The following is a 16,535-nucleotide window of genomic DNA, read 5'->3' as shown; positions in this document are numbered from 1 at the left end:
CATTTATTATAAGAGTAATTTTAAACATACACTACCACATGTGATCTTAAGTTTAATTGCTGCTGATGAAATCCGTTAGTTTTTTGTTTAAAATGCAAAGAAAATAAAAAAAGAAAGAGATTTCACTGCTTTCTCTAAAAGTTAATTGGCTTTGAAAATAAATTCAAAGTCATTTCCCCCATAAAATGCGGTAACAAGTTTGAAATGTTCTGAAATATTTTGGGAAATAGGGAAAGTGGATCTGAAAGAAAAGTTCGTTAAATAGAAAATTCACTTCACTATTTGGAAGCTATTTAACGAAGAAATTTCCTAAATGTTCTTGGTTCTGCGAAAATAACCGCAAGATAGAGAAATTCGTAAAATGTTCGTTAAATAGAAGTCCGACTGTATTTTGATTTGAAGTTTTCTACGGGAAAAAATCAATCATAATATTGAGCAGTGTTATATTTGTTTTATGGAGACATATAACAGTACCTAAAAATGTGTCTCTCATTAATTTGAATTGCGTTGTGAATTTGAATAACTAGTTAGTGGAGAAAAATGATTAATATTCCTTGATAATTACTCATCACTATCGAACCGTTTCATTAATTTAATTATGAAATTAATTAAGAAAAAATTAGAATTAACAATTTACTATTCTAGTTCAAGTCTAAATCAACACGTGTGGATCGGCACGTGCTTCACTAATACTTAAATCTAATTGCATCTAGGCTTAGATTTCTTAATAAAATTATCTATCTTGATTTAACATTTTATTATTTTTATGCAATCAAAGTAATTCAAGCATTTTTCCTCCAAATAAATTATTTAAGCTAATCTAAAATCAGGTTCGAGCCTGTCAGGAAAATATTCAAATATATAACTAAAAGCTACTAAAATCACAATAACTGCCTAAAGTGAATCAATTAATAACTGCTAATAAATGAGAGTTAAGTTTATATAAAATTACAATATTTATTGAAAATCATATTAATCATGTTCAGCTCAAACAATTAAGTATAACATTACTCATGTGGTTTAACATTCTAAAACAATTAAGTATAACATTCCTCATGTGGTTTAACATTCTAATTTAAACATGACAATGAAAATCATTACTAATCATTTTAATACAATAAAAAAAGATTCTCTGGAGCAGGGAAAGATAAAAAAAAAAATATTAAGTTTTCATTTCATATTAAGTTAAATTAGCACGAGCACGTGGCACAGCTACCACGAAGTTAAGTTTAATTATTAGAATTACTTATTTGATAGGATCCTACGGATTTAATAAATAAAAAAAAATTAATTAGTTTATTTAAATTTAGCGTTAGACGAAGTAATATGAAAAGAAATAGGAAAACTTATCGTGATGTCCATCGGGAGATAGGGACGCGTCCGTCCCACCGCGTTAACTTGATTCGGACCCTGCAGGCGCCAGTCACGACCATCACCTCGGGAAGCTAAGAGAGAGAAGAAAAAACTCTTCCTTCGTCGATCGCGCGCCACACCGTATACGCTGCACAGGTTCGATGACGACATTATTTCGTCACAGCTATAGCTACTACCTATTGGTGGTTCGCTCGTACGTCAGAGCGGGAAAAAGAGAACTTGAAAACAGGGAATAAATAATAAATGAAAGGGATTTAGGGAAAACAAACATTACCTGCTCCAGGTTGAAATAATACCTTAACCTGCTTCCAGAGATTTAATACCCTAATATAATACATAGTTTTTCTTCATTTCCAAAATACTTGATTATACATTCACATACTTTATGATGTCTGGCTTTTAAAGCAAAGCCCAGCGATATAACAGCAGCGATGGCTCAGGGGATAGAGCGTTCGCCTTCCAATGAGGCGAACCGGGTTCGAATCCCAGTCAATATGAATTCTGTATCCGGCTTGCACCGACTACAGTGCTGACGTGAAATATCCTCAGTGGTAGACGGATCATGGGTTAGAGTCCACTTGCCGTCAGGCTAAACGTGGGAGGTTTTCGTGGTCTTCCTCTCCATGTAACGCAAATGCGGGTTAGCTCCATCAAAAAGTCCTCCACGAAGGCAAAATTTCTCCCAATACTCGATCCAGGAGTTCCCTTGGATTGGGTTCAAAATTACAAGGCTATGCAGTTCAACATTAGTAGTCGTAAACCCATAAAATTGGGTCGGTTGTTCAACGACGGTTATAAAATAAAACAAAATCTTATTACTTTTGATATTTGGTTAAATTATTAACTAATAATTTGAAGTCCTTAGCGCGGTCCCTGATTATCATAAATTAAATATCATTTGGCAATATTCTCACAGGGTGTTAATCTTATGAAAAGTTAAAAATATTTACAAAAATGACGAAAATGTCATTATTTTTTTTTAAAGAAAACTTATTTCATCTTATTATTACATCATAATATTTGTAAGAGAGATCACTTGCTTAAAAAAGTTTTATTTTTCATCTTATTATCATATCATAATATTTTTAAAAGAGATCACTTGTTTAAAAAAATTATTTTTATCTTATTATCGTATGATAATACGATAAGTGTAAATTATTGGTATTAGAAAATTTTTAAAGCTCATATTTAAAGAGTTCTTTCCCGTAAATTTCAAACTAACCCTTAAACATTAATTAATTTTAAAATTTTATTTGATTGATTAAAAATGTGTCATTAATTCATAATGTTTAATTATAATTCAGGGTCAAGTTTGTGCAGCGATGTTTTTTTCCTGCGGTTTTTCTGATGCTTTTTTTTTTCGTTGCTTTTTACTCCCGGTTTTAAATCATCCCCTCTCCCAAATATTAAAAAATTTTGTCCTAAGTAATTAAAAATACTCCCAAAATATAATTTAAAATTTTAAAACTACAAGTGTGTATAAAATATTCAAAAGAAAAATATCTCCCCCCAAATATATAGCTATGATTGCTTGACCCCTAATCCCCTGTGGGCACCCCTGACCTCACATAAGGACGAAAAGTAGTTGACGACAACTTCAACAGATATATATTAAATATCTAATCAGAATAGAAAAGAATAAAACTACAGTTAAATAAGAAATTACTAAAAAGAATTACAGGTAAAAACCCTAATAACTTTATTAATTTGATGTTTGTGGCAGCCAAAGATTTCGTATTTATCTATTTTAACTAAGAATCTTTTCATACGAATTTTTTTGACCAATAGGAATGCCACGACAACGATATGAAAAACGATTTTAAATTATCTTTATTCTTAATTAATGGCCTTTTTTTAATTTTTAAGAGAAATTCAATTTTTTCAACTGAAATAAAAAACAGGGGAAAAAAAGAGATAGAAAGAAAAAAATGAAGTGCAAAAAAACATTTCCTACAGTTAATCTCACTTTTTTTTCCGTTCTTAAATAGAAATTAAGAAGGAAACGACGTATGAAACTGACGAAACGAGTTTGTTCGGAACAACCTTATAACAAGGAAAGAAATGTTAAAAGCCCCCAAGACATACCATTTCTCTATCGAGTTATTCTAACGCGAGAATGACAGGCGATAGCAATTCGAATTGTTTTGCTCGGTCGCGCGCCTCTGATTAGAGGTACAAAAAACAAAAGTACCCTCACTGAAGGTAACACGTGATAATGGAAACAGTGTATGGAATCGTGCCGATGTGATTTTACCTTTAGGTTAAAGTGATCGATAATCCAACCAACTGATCGTACTGATAGCTTTTATTTCCTAGCTAGTAAATATATTTCTGGTAAGTACTTACACATATTATTTATTCGATTATTTCCAAGTATTAAGAATGTTTGCTTTATATTTTTGTAACATTTTTCTAAAGAGAAATATATAATGGATTTTATTTTAAATAATACATTTTTAGAAATTTTCGAGCACATTGAATCAAATTAAAGTAGAATTTATTTGTAATTTTTGCAGCATATATAGGGTTAAGTTAAACTTCCTTATTAAGCTAATTAAATTATCATGAGCCTAATTGCATGATACTATGGGTTAAATTTCTTGGAAACATGGTTTATTTTATTACATTTATTAATGTTGCAGCAAATTTAATTTAAGTTAAAGAGATGGATAATTCATCAGCTGATAGTCTTTATTTTCAAACGAATAAATATTTTTCTGTTCAAATAATATTTTATCGATTATTTGAAATGTTTGATTTACAATTTCGTAAAATTTTTCTGAAGGAGAAATATATAATTGAAATTAGAATACATAATTGAGTTTAGAAGAGAAGAGAATTATGCTAATTAAACCATCTTAAACTTGATTACATGATAGCATGGGGGAAATTCATTGGCAACATGGTTTTTTTTTAAAACCTTTATTAAAGCTGCAGCAAGTAATATTTAAATTAAAGAGATTGATAATTCAACTAAACTAATATTCTTAATTTTTGAACTAATAAATATTTTTCTGGTAAGCCTTAAAAATAGTATTTGATCGATTATATTTGAATTTTAAAAATGTTTTCATTCAATATTGTGAGCGTTTTTTAAAACGAAATATATAATTGAAATAAATTTTAAATACCACATTGTTAAAAACTTTTTGATTCCTTTGAACCAAAATATCGTGTAAATTTGTTGCAACATTAATATTGCGCCAAGTTGAACCCTTTTATTATGCTAATTGAAACAACTTTAACTCCGTTTTTGATACCACGATTGAAATTCATCGAAAACACAGTTTATTTTAAAACCGTTTTAAGTGACAGCAAGTTATAACTATATATATTTTATTTCATAACCGATTAATATTTTTTTTGTCAAGTAATACTATTTAAAATACTATTAGTAAATACTATTAGTAAATACTATTTAATCGATTAATTCCAAATTCGAATTGAATATTAAGTACTGCACTATAGAGATTCAGGACTCCTTGATTCAAAATATCGTGCGAATTCGTTGCAATTTTAATTCGGTACTAAGTTGTGTAAGTTAATCATGCTAATCAAATCATATTAAATTTGATTACATGATATCATGGTAAAAATTTATTTTCAACCTAATGGTTAAATTTATACTCTAAAAATATTTCAAGAAAGTTTTAATGAATCATGTTTTGTTTAATACATTGTATAAGGATAAATGAGTATTTTAAGAATTTTTATTTTTTTAAGAGTTATTTTTGGAAAGAAAATGATTATTTGAGAAACGTTTTAACGTTTTTTTAAAGATTCATTGAAATTATATTAATTTATTAAAAATTATTTTATAATGATACGCTTTTTAAAATTAGTCATAGTAAAAAGGCACACCAAAAAGTTTAAACACGCAATTAACTAACAAGCTCACCTCAGATTTGCTAAATTTTTTTTGCACAGCATTTCTAAAAACATATTAGATAATGTATATTTAATCATTCATTTTTATTTAGATCACTATGACACTTAATGTACTTTTTTTTGTAATAAATAAAATATGAAGTTTTTTAATGTATAGCCAATTGGATTTTGCGATAACATTTATTTTGCATTATTCATTGTGAGCCTTAAAATTACACTAACACAATTTTTTTCCTATTGAAAAAAAAGATTAAATAGTGTATTGGATAATTTATTTCCCAAATTATATATTAATTCCATTTTTCAGTTTTTGATGAGAAAAACAAGGATACAATGAAATGGATTTTTTTTAGAAAAGGAAATGTATGAGTAACCAATCTTCTTTCGTTACTGCATTTTTAATTTATGGAGAATTTTTTGTGTCGTAATAAAGTATATTTATCTCGATCATCGTTATCTAGGTTCTTAAACCTTTTAAAAACAAGTTCGTTTTTAAACTCGCCTGACAGTCATTACAACTTTCTTTTCCTCAATTATCCAACATTACATGGAGATTCTTGTTCGATAACTCGAGTACCAAGCAAATGTATGCATAGTAAAATCGAGATGCGTTTTAGAAGCCACATCGCCTCTCTTTATTGGTTTCAAATTTTTTTTAAAAAGTATTTTGCACAATCATTGTTATTTGATTTGTTTTGATTATAATTAAAAGCAAAGTAAATGTCAAAGCAATTCACATGATTCACGAATATAATTATTCATGGGCATGCAACTAGGGTGCAAGGTTTTTATTAAACATATTTTTCTTAGTGTTTTCATTATTTTGTATTAGTTTAGAGCAGTGATTCCCAAAGTGGTCTATATCAACCTCCAGGGGTCGACGACAACTTGCAAGGGGTCCATGCCAAGTGGAAAAAAAATTTGGGGTCCATGAAAGAAAAATGGGGGTCAACGATAGTGGATCTCATATAAGCAGGTAGTGACTTTAATTTTGGCATTTCATTAATGGAATAACCATCATCTGAGAGAGAAAGAAAGATAAAAGCATAACAACAAAAACCACAGTGACAGAGAGAGGTAAATCAGGGTAAAATGCATTTCCACGCACTATGGAGAGGTGGTAAGAACATTTTTGAGGCAACATTGTTTCTCACTTTTATAACGAATAACTTTTGCTTCTTTTCTTTCGCGTCTGACAAGTTTTGAAATTGGGCGCATCTTTTTGAGCTCTTAAAACATGTCCAATTAGTAGTTTTTTGAAGCGAATGATGTTTTTCATCTAGTAGCAAAATAGTACATACTCGGTGTTCCAAAATCACCGACCGAAAATGAAGTCGAAAAAATACATATATTAAGAGTCACCAATTAATATTTCGAAGACGAAAAACAAAACCAAAACCAAAAATCAAACAAAAGTGATTTCAAAAATCTCGGAAAGCAAGATAAAAATGCATTAAAACCAGTTAAATAGGAGGATGAAACTTAAATGTGTTTCAAACAGTTATATTGCACTTACTCTCAGATAGATACCTCCGGAAATCAAACAGTTTTAAAGCTTTTAATCACACCTACTTCGTTAATGATTCGTTCGGTTTTATTAACTGTTTTTTTCTCCCTCGCTTAAGGATTAGTTTGAGGCGATCTTAACAGCATAGATCTCATAAAATAAAATCTATGTCTCGAATTCGAGTATTTTTTTTCTACTCTTTCGAATTAATAAAAAAGTGTTATCCGCAAAACATTTCATCAACATTTTGAAAGCCTTGTTTTGTTATTATCGACAACAATTTGAAGGATATTAAAGATCTGCTTCGCCTCAAACGACAGTACCCTGGGATTTCTAAAGAGATTGTAGTCTTAACGTAAACAAATACTTAATAAGTCAAGAGATAAATTTTTATCAATATTTTCATTCACTCTGAGGTAATGAGATAAGGCACGATAAGGTCGCAATCTAGTTTTCGGTGGCTTAAAAGCAGGATATCGATTCTTTTCTTGCATGTTTTCATTCGTTTCCCAAAATGTACAAAAGCAAAATAAACAGCCAAGAATTTAAATTTATGATGCAATTGGCATTTGTATACTTACGATGATCTCAAAGCGCAGGGTATTTAACGATGGAGATACTTATTGAATCCAAGGCTAATGAATCACCAATTTTTTTTTTAGTTAAATTTTTAGTGATGAATTATGACAGATCCCGTTGAAAATGTTTCCTGATAACTTCGATAAATACGATGTCTCGTGAGTGTTTCTCACTTAAATGGATTGTTTAAAACCGGACATGTAATTTAATTTTTTTTTGCAATGTAATTTGCAATGGAGTTAAAACTGAAAAAATATCGTTTTTGTTTTTAGGGTATAAAGAAGCATTCGAAAATGGTATGACACTCGGTCATAATCTCTAATCAAGATGGCAGGAATGCGCCTTTTTGGAAGGCGTTGCACCCTGGCGACGGATGATTTTTTCTTTATAGGGATTATACAATTTATTCTTTATCTTCCATGGTAAGTTTTTTTTAAATTCATTTTATTGGTCCTTTAAGAGTCTTGTTTAATTAAAAACAATCAAAATGCGGTGTGGTGTTCTATTCTCAAGCGACATTTTTAACACGAGTGGCAATTCTAAGTGCTTGTTTGTTCTGGTAATTATGGGCCTCATCTATTTAAAGACGTCGTTCATTAACATGTAAGGCAATTCTAAAATATTTATTTGCATAAGAGTTGTAACTCAAAGATAATTCAATTCATCAGCATGCGATGCAATTCTGAAATATCTAGCTTTATTAACACAGCAATTTAGAAGCATTTACTCGGATAAAAGTGGACGCGTGGTAATTGTAAAACTTTTCAATTCACATAAACAGAGCTGCCTAACATAAAAATGTTATGCAATCTAAAAAAGTTTCAATTCATTAAGATATTAGGCGATCCTGAAACATTTGTTTGGATGATAATGGATTTGTGGAAATGATAAAGCTTTGTAAAACATTTACATGCGAGGCGATTCTAGAATATTCCAATTCACTAACACGTTAAGCAATTTTGAATTATAGTTGCATATAATAGTGACTGTTTGTAAATCGTAAAATATTTAAATTTATTAACATTGGATACAATTTTAAAAAACTTCTATTCATTCCCATATTAAGCAATTTTAAATAATTTGTTCTGGTGCGTGAAAATTGTGGAAATTTTTAATTCATTAACATGGGATGCAATTCTAAAATGCTTCAACTTTATTGGCATATTTAATAATTCTATATAATATGTTCAGGAAATCATAAACCTGTAGTGATTGTAAAATATTTCAATTCATTAAAGGGTAAGGCAATTCGAAACCATCTGTTGTGATGATGGTGTATAACAGCCTTTAGGGTTGCAAACTGGTTTAGGAACTAAGCTAATTTTAGCAAGCGCTTTTTAAAAAAATAACTATTTATTACCTCCAATACAAATATAAAAGTGCAAAGTAATAACATGTTTTTCGAAGAGAAAATTAGAAATGGCTCGCAAATTCATCATTTAGTTTAATTAATGGTTTCTCTTTCACCACTTTACTTTTTAAAATTCTTGTTTGGAGAATTTTTTATTTTAAATTTGTAACCCGTGTAAACTGCCAATCCAATTCCGAGTTTACGACTATTAAAGTTCAACTCCGTAGCCTTGTAATTTTGAACTCAACAAAAAGGACAAGGGAACTCCTGGATCAAACGGGAACAAACTAGCTTTCGTGGAGGACAATTGAACTATCCCGCATTCGCGTTACATGAAGAGGAAAACCACGGACGCTTCCCGCGATCAGCCCGACGACGAGGGGATTCTAAGATGATCCGTTTACCACTGAAGATATTTTACGTCAGGTATGGGCTCCTTACGAACTAGGAGCAGAGTTCGTATCAATCAGATGCCGCTGGGATTCGAACCTATATCAATTCATTGGGCGGCGAACGCTCTCTCCCCTGAGTCACAGCAGCCTCAAATGAATTGTTTTTCATAATTTTCTGTACTATAAATCTATTACTATGTTCAAAAATTGATTTAAGGCTATGCCCATTTCATATGTTTTCATTGAATAAGTATAGTTTAGCTAACATGAGATGTGATCTCATTTAGATTGGGTGTAATCAGTGTAATTGAGGGCTCATTTCATGACTACAAATCAGTACAGTGCATAAAAAAAAACAGGATAAACACCCTCAATAATTTTTGATCTAATGATCAGACTTTCAAGTGCTAAAACTCAATCTTAATGTACTGAGAGAGTGACCTCAAATATGATAATTAATTAGCCCTGACGATATTTTATGTTGTGAAATCAGACATGAAAACGTACTTTCTCTGAATAAACGTATCTTTTTTCGACAGATTTGGATTTATGACCCCCAAAATAAAACAAATTTCAAAATTTGAACGAAATTTGTCGTTTTGCTCAAGAAAAATCAAATTTTAAATTTTTAACTTTTTAAAAATTCAATTTCTCGGGAACCATTTGACCGATTTCGTTTAAGTTTTGTATTTTGTCATATAAAAGTAAATGTTTTAACATAATGTAAAATTTTTTCGTATAACATTAAATAAAATAATAAATAATCATTAAAAATTCTTTAATGCACGGAATTAATCTTCGAATGATAAAATTTTCAATTGTGTGCAAAATTTTTTCAATTAGCTGAAAAATTTCTCGAGACAAGGTGAAATACGCAAAAAGTAAAATTAATAGTAATTGTTCCAAACTTTGGACAGCTCCCCTGACCAAACTATTGACCCTCTATATTTTGAGGGTCACGAATCCAAATCCGACAAAAAAAAGTATGTTTATTCAGAAGCAAACTTTTGTGCCTGATTTCGTAACTTAAAATATCTCCTTCAATAACTAGGTCCATCTCTCAAACTATTAAGATTGAGTCCTAGTTCGTGAAAGCCGGATCATTAGATCAAAAGTTATTCAGGGTGTTTCCCTCATTTTTTTGTGCACTGTACTCACTTTCTGCTTCGAGGTTTTTGACCCCTAGCGTAAGAAGTTACTGGTTTAAATGCTGTCAGATTTTAAAGGGCATTACCAAATTTTTGCCGAAATGTTTCGTAAAATAAAGAGTTGTTGCGAAATAAGTTGTGTATCGCAACGCAGAAAAATTTGAATTTTATCATTTGCGTTACCTTATCCATTACATTTAGTGAGATATTACGAGTAATCAGCATTTCATTTGTTCAGCCTACTACATTCAGAAAAATTTTTACAATATAGTGCATCGTTTATTTTGCCTATAACATTTAAGAAGTTTTATGATGCGTTAGTGCAGGAATGAGTAAACTTTTTTGGTCGAGGGCAAAAAATCGAAGAAAAAAAAGTTTGGTGGGCTAAGTGAAAATTTCTATAATAGGAAAACGATATACAAGTTTTAATTTAAATATCTAATGAGATGAATGAAATTGCGATTTCATTTTTAAAAGTTCCTTACATTGAGGTTCCAAGTGAGATGTGCTTATTTTAAGGAATGAGGCTAAATAATGGTTGTCTGTTAGTCTACTTCTGAAATGATTTTTCTAAGGTTCATAATTGAAAAGACTTGTTCACAGATCTAAGATGAAGACAAAATAGCACTGATTTTCTGGGCATGAAATATTAAATTTGGAAAACTAGCTTTTGGTAGCGATTTGTAAATTTCAAACTTTGGCATATTTAGAAACAACTCCTTCAGATGGCGCTAATCTAAGGCTATTCTATAAAGAACTTTTGCTGTCAGCATTTTACCAATTGAAGCTGTCTGTGCCAGCTATTTCCATCAATTTATGTTTTGTTGAACAAAAATAGAGAAAGTAAAAAGGTCATTAGAACTTTGTTGAAAAGGAAAAAACAAAAATAGCTTTAAACAAAGTAGACAAGAAAATGGATGCATATTGTTTCTATTCGCCCCAGATCGGCAAGTTAAAATTCATTCCGCGGACCGAATAAAACCTTCCGGCAGAGCCGTATTTTGCCCATCCCTGCGTTAGTGTATCATTTATTGCGTCTATTAATTCTAAGGTGGTTTTACAATGAAATAGTGTATTATTTAATGTGCCAATTAGATTAAATGAAGTTTTACGATGAGTTAATAATTAGTGTGTCATTTGTTGTGCTTATTAAATTAAATAACGCATTTCGATAAGTTAGTGTATATTTGTGCCTAATACATTTTAAGGTGTTCTGTGATAAGTTAGGGCATCTTTTGTTGTACTCGTAACAATTTACGATGACTTAGAGCATCAATTGCTGTGCTTGTTAGTTTAAGTTTTACGATGCGTTGTATCATTAATTGTACCTATTACATTTCATGATGTTTATGACTAGTTAGCAATTCATTCTTTGTACCTATTACATTAAGTGAAGTTTTGCGACAAGATGTGTTAATGAATCGAATCTTTTTTTATTCTATCAGATTTAGAATTATATGTACTTTCTTCCTTCAGAATAATGAGCATCTCTTTTGACAAATAGTATATCTTGATTTAATAATTGATAACTTATTTGTGCGTTTGTTTCGGGTTTGTGTTTTCTTATCAGCTTAGCAGGTCATCAAGATGAGAATATTTGATTTGAAGTGTTTGCATTTTTTTCAACGATGTTTAATCGTCATTCTGTCTTATGTGCAGGGTGTCGAAAGATAAATGAAAAAAAGTTGAATTATTACTTTTTATTTAAATACGCTCTGTTATAATCGTTGAATATTTATTGAAATTATATGAAAGTTAATTATTAAGCTAACGGAAACAAGCTTATTAATGCTTGGAACAGTATCTCAAGTTTTATAATAATACATTTTTTGCATATTTTATCGAATAAAATAAATATACGTTATTGTTTTTATTTATTAAAGCTTCCATTTTATCTAATATTGTTTTAAAATTTTTATTTGGTTTACGTTGTTGCTTATAGCTTTCAGATTTTCTATTCAGCTAACCAATAGAAATTTACTTTAATTCTTTTAATATTACTTATTATTTAATCTAAAAACTAAAACTGAACTCGGGAAATAAAACAAAAATCTTTAAACAGAGCAGGTTATTTTAAAAAAAAAAATATTTTCACCGTTTCTATTGATAATATTTTTTAATAGTGAAATTCTTTTTTGAATGATTTTTGTTCATTTAACTAAGACTGAAATTAAGAAATAATAGAGAATTTTTGAACACCAAAAATTTTCTTCGAACCAGAATTTTTTTAAAAAGTGAATACCACCTCTAATTACAGAATATTATTTTAGGATTTCAATTGCCCAGGATCCATGATATTGAATTAATTTAGATACTCCAGAAAACTTTTTAGAGATATTGTCAGAATGTGTTCCAAAGATTAATAATTAATAATGAAACTTTTTTTGAACTATAATTTTTTATTGATAATAAAAAAAAATTGAAATTGGCTTAAAATATAATTTAATTTTCATATTAAACTAATAAAAATAATTGTTAATAAGCATATATTTTAATTAATGAAATATATTTTTGAGTATTTATTTCATTTAATTTAAACTGAAGTAAAAAAATAAAACAGAAATTTTTTTAATATCTTTTAAAATTCTCTCACATTAAGAATATAATTCGAAAATAATATCGCCACCATGAATAATAAATTTCTATTTATGAATTTCAAAAAATATCTATATGTATTTTTTTCATTAACTTAAAAATGATATAAAAAAACATCAGAGTATTTATGAACATGGTTAAAACATTTTCACAATTGGATTTTTTAATATTAATACCAACACTACTACTAATACATAATTAAATATTTATTTTATTTCAAATGAAATTGCATGTATTAATGAAAAAGGTGACTTCTTTTTACAAAATATGCGATCTAATTTTATCAATGCCTTCATTTTGTACTAAATTTTTACACAGCTGATTTTGTTACACTAGTTTTAGCTAAAATATACATTTAGATAACGTATTTGATAGTTTTTATGAAACTGTTTTTTAAAAACTAATTTAACTAAGTAATAAAAAAAAGAATTATTTTTATGAAAAAGTTTAAAAAATGAAAAATCCCAATGGATGGAAAAAATTATTTTAACTTAGATCGTAAATGAAAATTCGTATATGTCTTTTTGCGTCAGTTAAACTTGCAATTCAATTTTACGGACTAATTCTGAATACTATTTACGATAGTTGAAGCATGGTTAATCATCCGTTAAATTTTTGTGTGTTAAAAGGGAAAGTGCTGTCGGTCAATGATCCTAGCTGGCATGAACAGATGAAGGTATTGCTATAACTATTTACTGAATAATTATTAGCCATAAGTTTATTTGACTGAACGATTACCATGTAAAATATCAGTATATATGCTTCCAGCTGAGTGTTCTATTTTTTTTTTTTTGATGTTTCATCTTGACGGAGGTCACGTGTTTATACAGATTTTAATACTGTATAAGTGGAGTTTACGCCACAATGGCGACAATTGCCGTCATATGTTCTCGCTAAAATCAACTGCATGGGTGACAAATTTTTCGCCTTTAAATATGTTTGGAGTTTACAAAATCGTAAAGAAAATTTTTTTTTTTTTTTGCATTGACTTCCATGCATTTAAAAAAATGGAATTTAAAGGCGTGGTATTCACATGGAATAACGGAAAGTGTCTGGTACAAAATTTTATTAATTTAAATGTTGAAATTTCAAACTTACATGTGCTGTGCTTTGCATTCATGTACTGACAGTATAATTGTTCATCAATAAAATAATAATTTTTTTCTAGTTTAGAATTCACTTTATTTAAAATTTTATAATTTTTATGCTATTAATTTTTGACATAATATTTTTGTTAAGCTCTTAATTTGGTCTCAGCATTTTAATCTTTGTGTTGAATCTATTTATAAATATTATTATGGATTTTTTCTCTTTATTTTAATAAATACTAATCTTCAATCATTATGGGAAAATGAATCAAATGAGTTTCAATTTGTCATAGGTGAGAATTAATAGTTTTTGATGTGTACCATAACATAAACCCTATAATTGCACAGTTTGATCTTTTTTTATCAAGTTTGGTCTACCATATCAAGTTTTTGAACCACTAACTGACTAAAACTGGGATTGTTTTGGTCAGTTAGTGGTCACTTTGCAGAACTATTTAACACTTAGCAGAATGGTGCAAGTATGGCCACTAAAAATAATATATACTAAGCGGAAAGCTTCATTGACAATATCTCCTTGACTGAAAAAACAAAAATGCATACTAATCTCGTGTAGACAAAATAGAATGAATATCAATTTTATTCATTAAGCTCCCGATTCGAATGTTTTGATGAAGGTGTGCTATGATAGTAATCTCATTCAACATTTTCCTCATTTTTGTTTCATACAGCGATTCGAATGTTTACTAACAAAAGCAGAATTGGTTTATACTACAAAAAAGAGCAATTTTATCAACATGCAGTAGGGTAAAAAGAATTTTGAAAGATATTTGAGATACGGAAATTTATTCGAGAAAGTAAGTTTTAGGAAAACACGTTGCCCTTGTTTTGAAAAAGGTCACTGATTAAAAAATGATAAAAAGAGAAAGGAAAGAATGAAGTCAATCACAGATTGTTTAAAATTTTTATAAAAACAATTGGTTTAAAATTTATATCGTTCTTGCTTAAAAATTCGAAAAGCATATATAGTTACATTGTTTGATCTCTAAAATGAACGAAAAGTATTTGCAGAGTTGACTTCTTTTTTTGTTTGCTCACAAGTTAACAGGTATAAAAAATAAATTGAAAAGATAATGAAAATAAATAGAAAAAAATAATAATAACTCCTCTTATTCAGTTTTGAAACAAATTTATATGTTTTTTCCTCTTAATGAAATGCCGTACAAACCTTTGTATTTGGTAGAAATGTTTTTCAATTTAAACAATAAAGAATATTGCAGTTTTATTTGACAGCTTGAGTGCGTTTTATTGGAGCTGTGGAATCACAGCTTGAATGCATTTTATTGGAATTTTGGAATTGATAGTTAATATGTTCGATTTCAATTTATACTCTATCGCAATTTTCTCTTCATTCACTGAAAATGTTAAAATTTTTCAATTTATATACGCACTATAATATTTCAAGATATTTAATTTTGAAATTAAATCGATGAACTCATCGATTCAATGACATTTTTTATTATAACATAGCAGTTGAAGAAATTAACTTTACAAATAATATTTATACAAAATCATTATAAAAAAGGGATTATATTTCAATATATCACGCGCAAGCTCCCAAATTATTAAACAAACAAGGTTCTTTGGGTGATATCTGAGGACTAGACGCCTTTGACGACCAGCCTGGTCACTTTTCAATGTTATTTTGTACAGCATATAAAATTTAGTGGGGAATGCACAGCACAATTGTATTTAAATACTTTAATTCTTCAACACCCTCCTCCAATCCAAACACATTAATTAGTTTTCTATAATACATTAACCATATTTCATCATTGCCTAGCTGTTGTTCGCGGGTTTTGCCTTCGTAAAAGTACTTTAATTTCAATTTTAACTATCGTTAAGAGATGTCTGTGATAATGTAAAAGTTTCTTATACATTGAATTTTAATAATAACTTAAAATCTGTCCGGCAGCTATGAAATCAAATAAATCACCTTAAATATGAGACATTTGAGCATAAAAGGCAGCAGAAGTATTTCCATCTCTGTGGAGACATTAGACAGAAAACTCACCCTAATGCTCCATAACAATATATATATATATATATATATATATATATATATATATATATATATATATATATATATATATATATATATATATATATATAGGCTTTTTTATAATTTTATTACCGTCGTTGAACATCCGACCCAATTTTTGGGTTTACGACTAATAATGTTCAACTCCGTAGCCTTGTAATTTTAAACCCAATCCAGAGGACAAGGGAACTCTTGGATCAAGCATTGGGAGACATTTGCCTGCATGGAGGAGTTTTTTGATGGAACTAACCAGCATTTGCGTAACGTGGAGAGGAAAACCAAGAAAAACTCCCACAATTAGCCGGATGGCAAGGGGACTCTAACCCATGATCCGCCTACCACTGAGGACATTTTACCTCAGCACTTTAGACGGTGCAAGCCTGGTGTGGAATTCGTATCGACCAGCTATCTTTGGGATTCGAACCTGGTTCACCTTATTGTAAAGTGAACGCTGTATCTCTTGAGTCACCACGGCTTATATATGTGCTATTGCTCGAAAATTGAAAACTCTGTTTCTCATAACTAGTATGACAGTAAGTGACACCATAGCACCG

The 16,535-nt window shown here is 29.4% G+C and overlaps 1 protein-coding gene across 14 annotated transcripts in view; it reads left to right on the top strand.

Moving 5' to 3' along the window:
• LOC107451910 (diacylglycerol lipase-beta) overlaps nt 1–16,535 on the top strand; it is a 76,091-nt gene that overhangs the window by 24,499 nt on the left and 35,057 nt on the right. For 6 of the 14 annotated variants that reach the window (XM_071183160.2, XM_071183168.2, XM_071183162.2 and 3 more), the window contains exon 2: nt 7,621–7,770. In XM_071183160.2, coding sequence (XP_071039261.2) covers nt 7,676–7,770 — 95 coding nt within the window. In that variant the 5' untranslated portion in view covers nt 7,621–7,675. Of the gene's footprint in view, nt 1–3,476; nt 3,709–7,211; nt 7,549–7,620; nt 7,771–16,535 lie in introns of those variants that run through there. The other 8 variants (XM_071183167.2, XM_071183161.2, XM_071183156.2 and 5 more) reach the window with 5 other exon arrangements.

The sequence above is a fragment of the Parasteatoda tepidariorum genome, chromosome 7 (genome assembly GCF_982258835.1).
Source record: "Parasteatoda tepidariorum strain Cologne lab strain chromosome 7, Ptep-v5.0, whole genome shotgun sequence".
NCBI classification, from domain to species: Eukaryota; Metazoa; Arthropoda; class Arachnida; order Araneae; family Theridiidae; genus Parasteatoda; species Parasteatoda tepidariorum.
The sequence above is the reverse complement of the archived record's forward strand: the minus strand, read 5'-3'. Positions and strand labels throughout refer to the sequence as shown.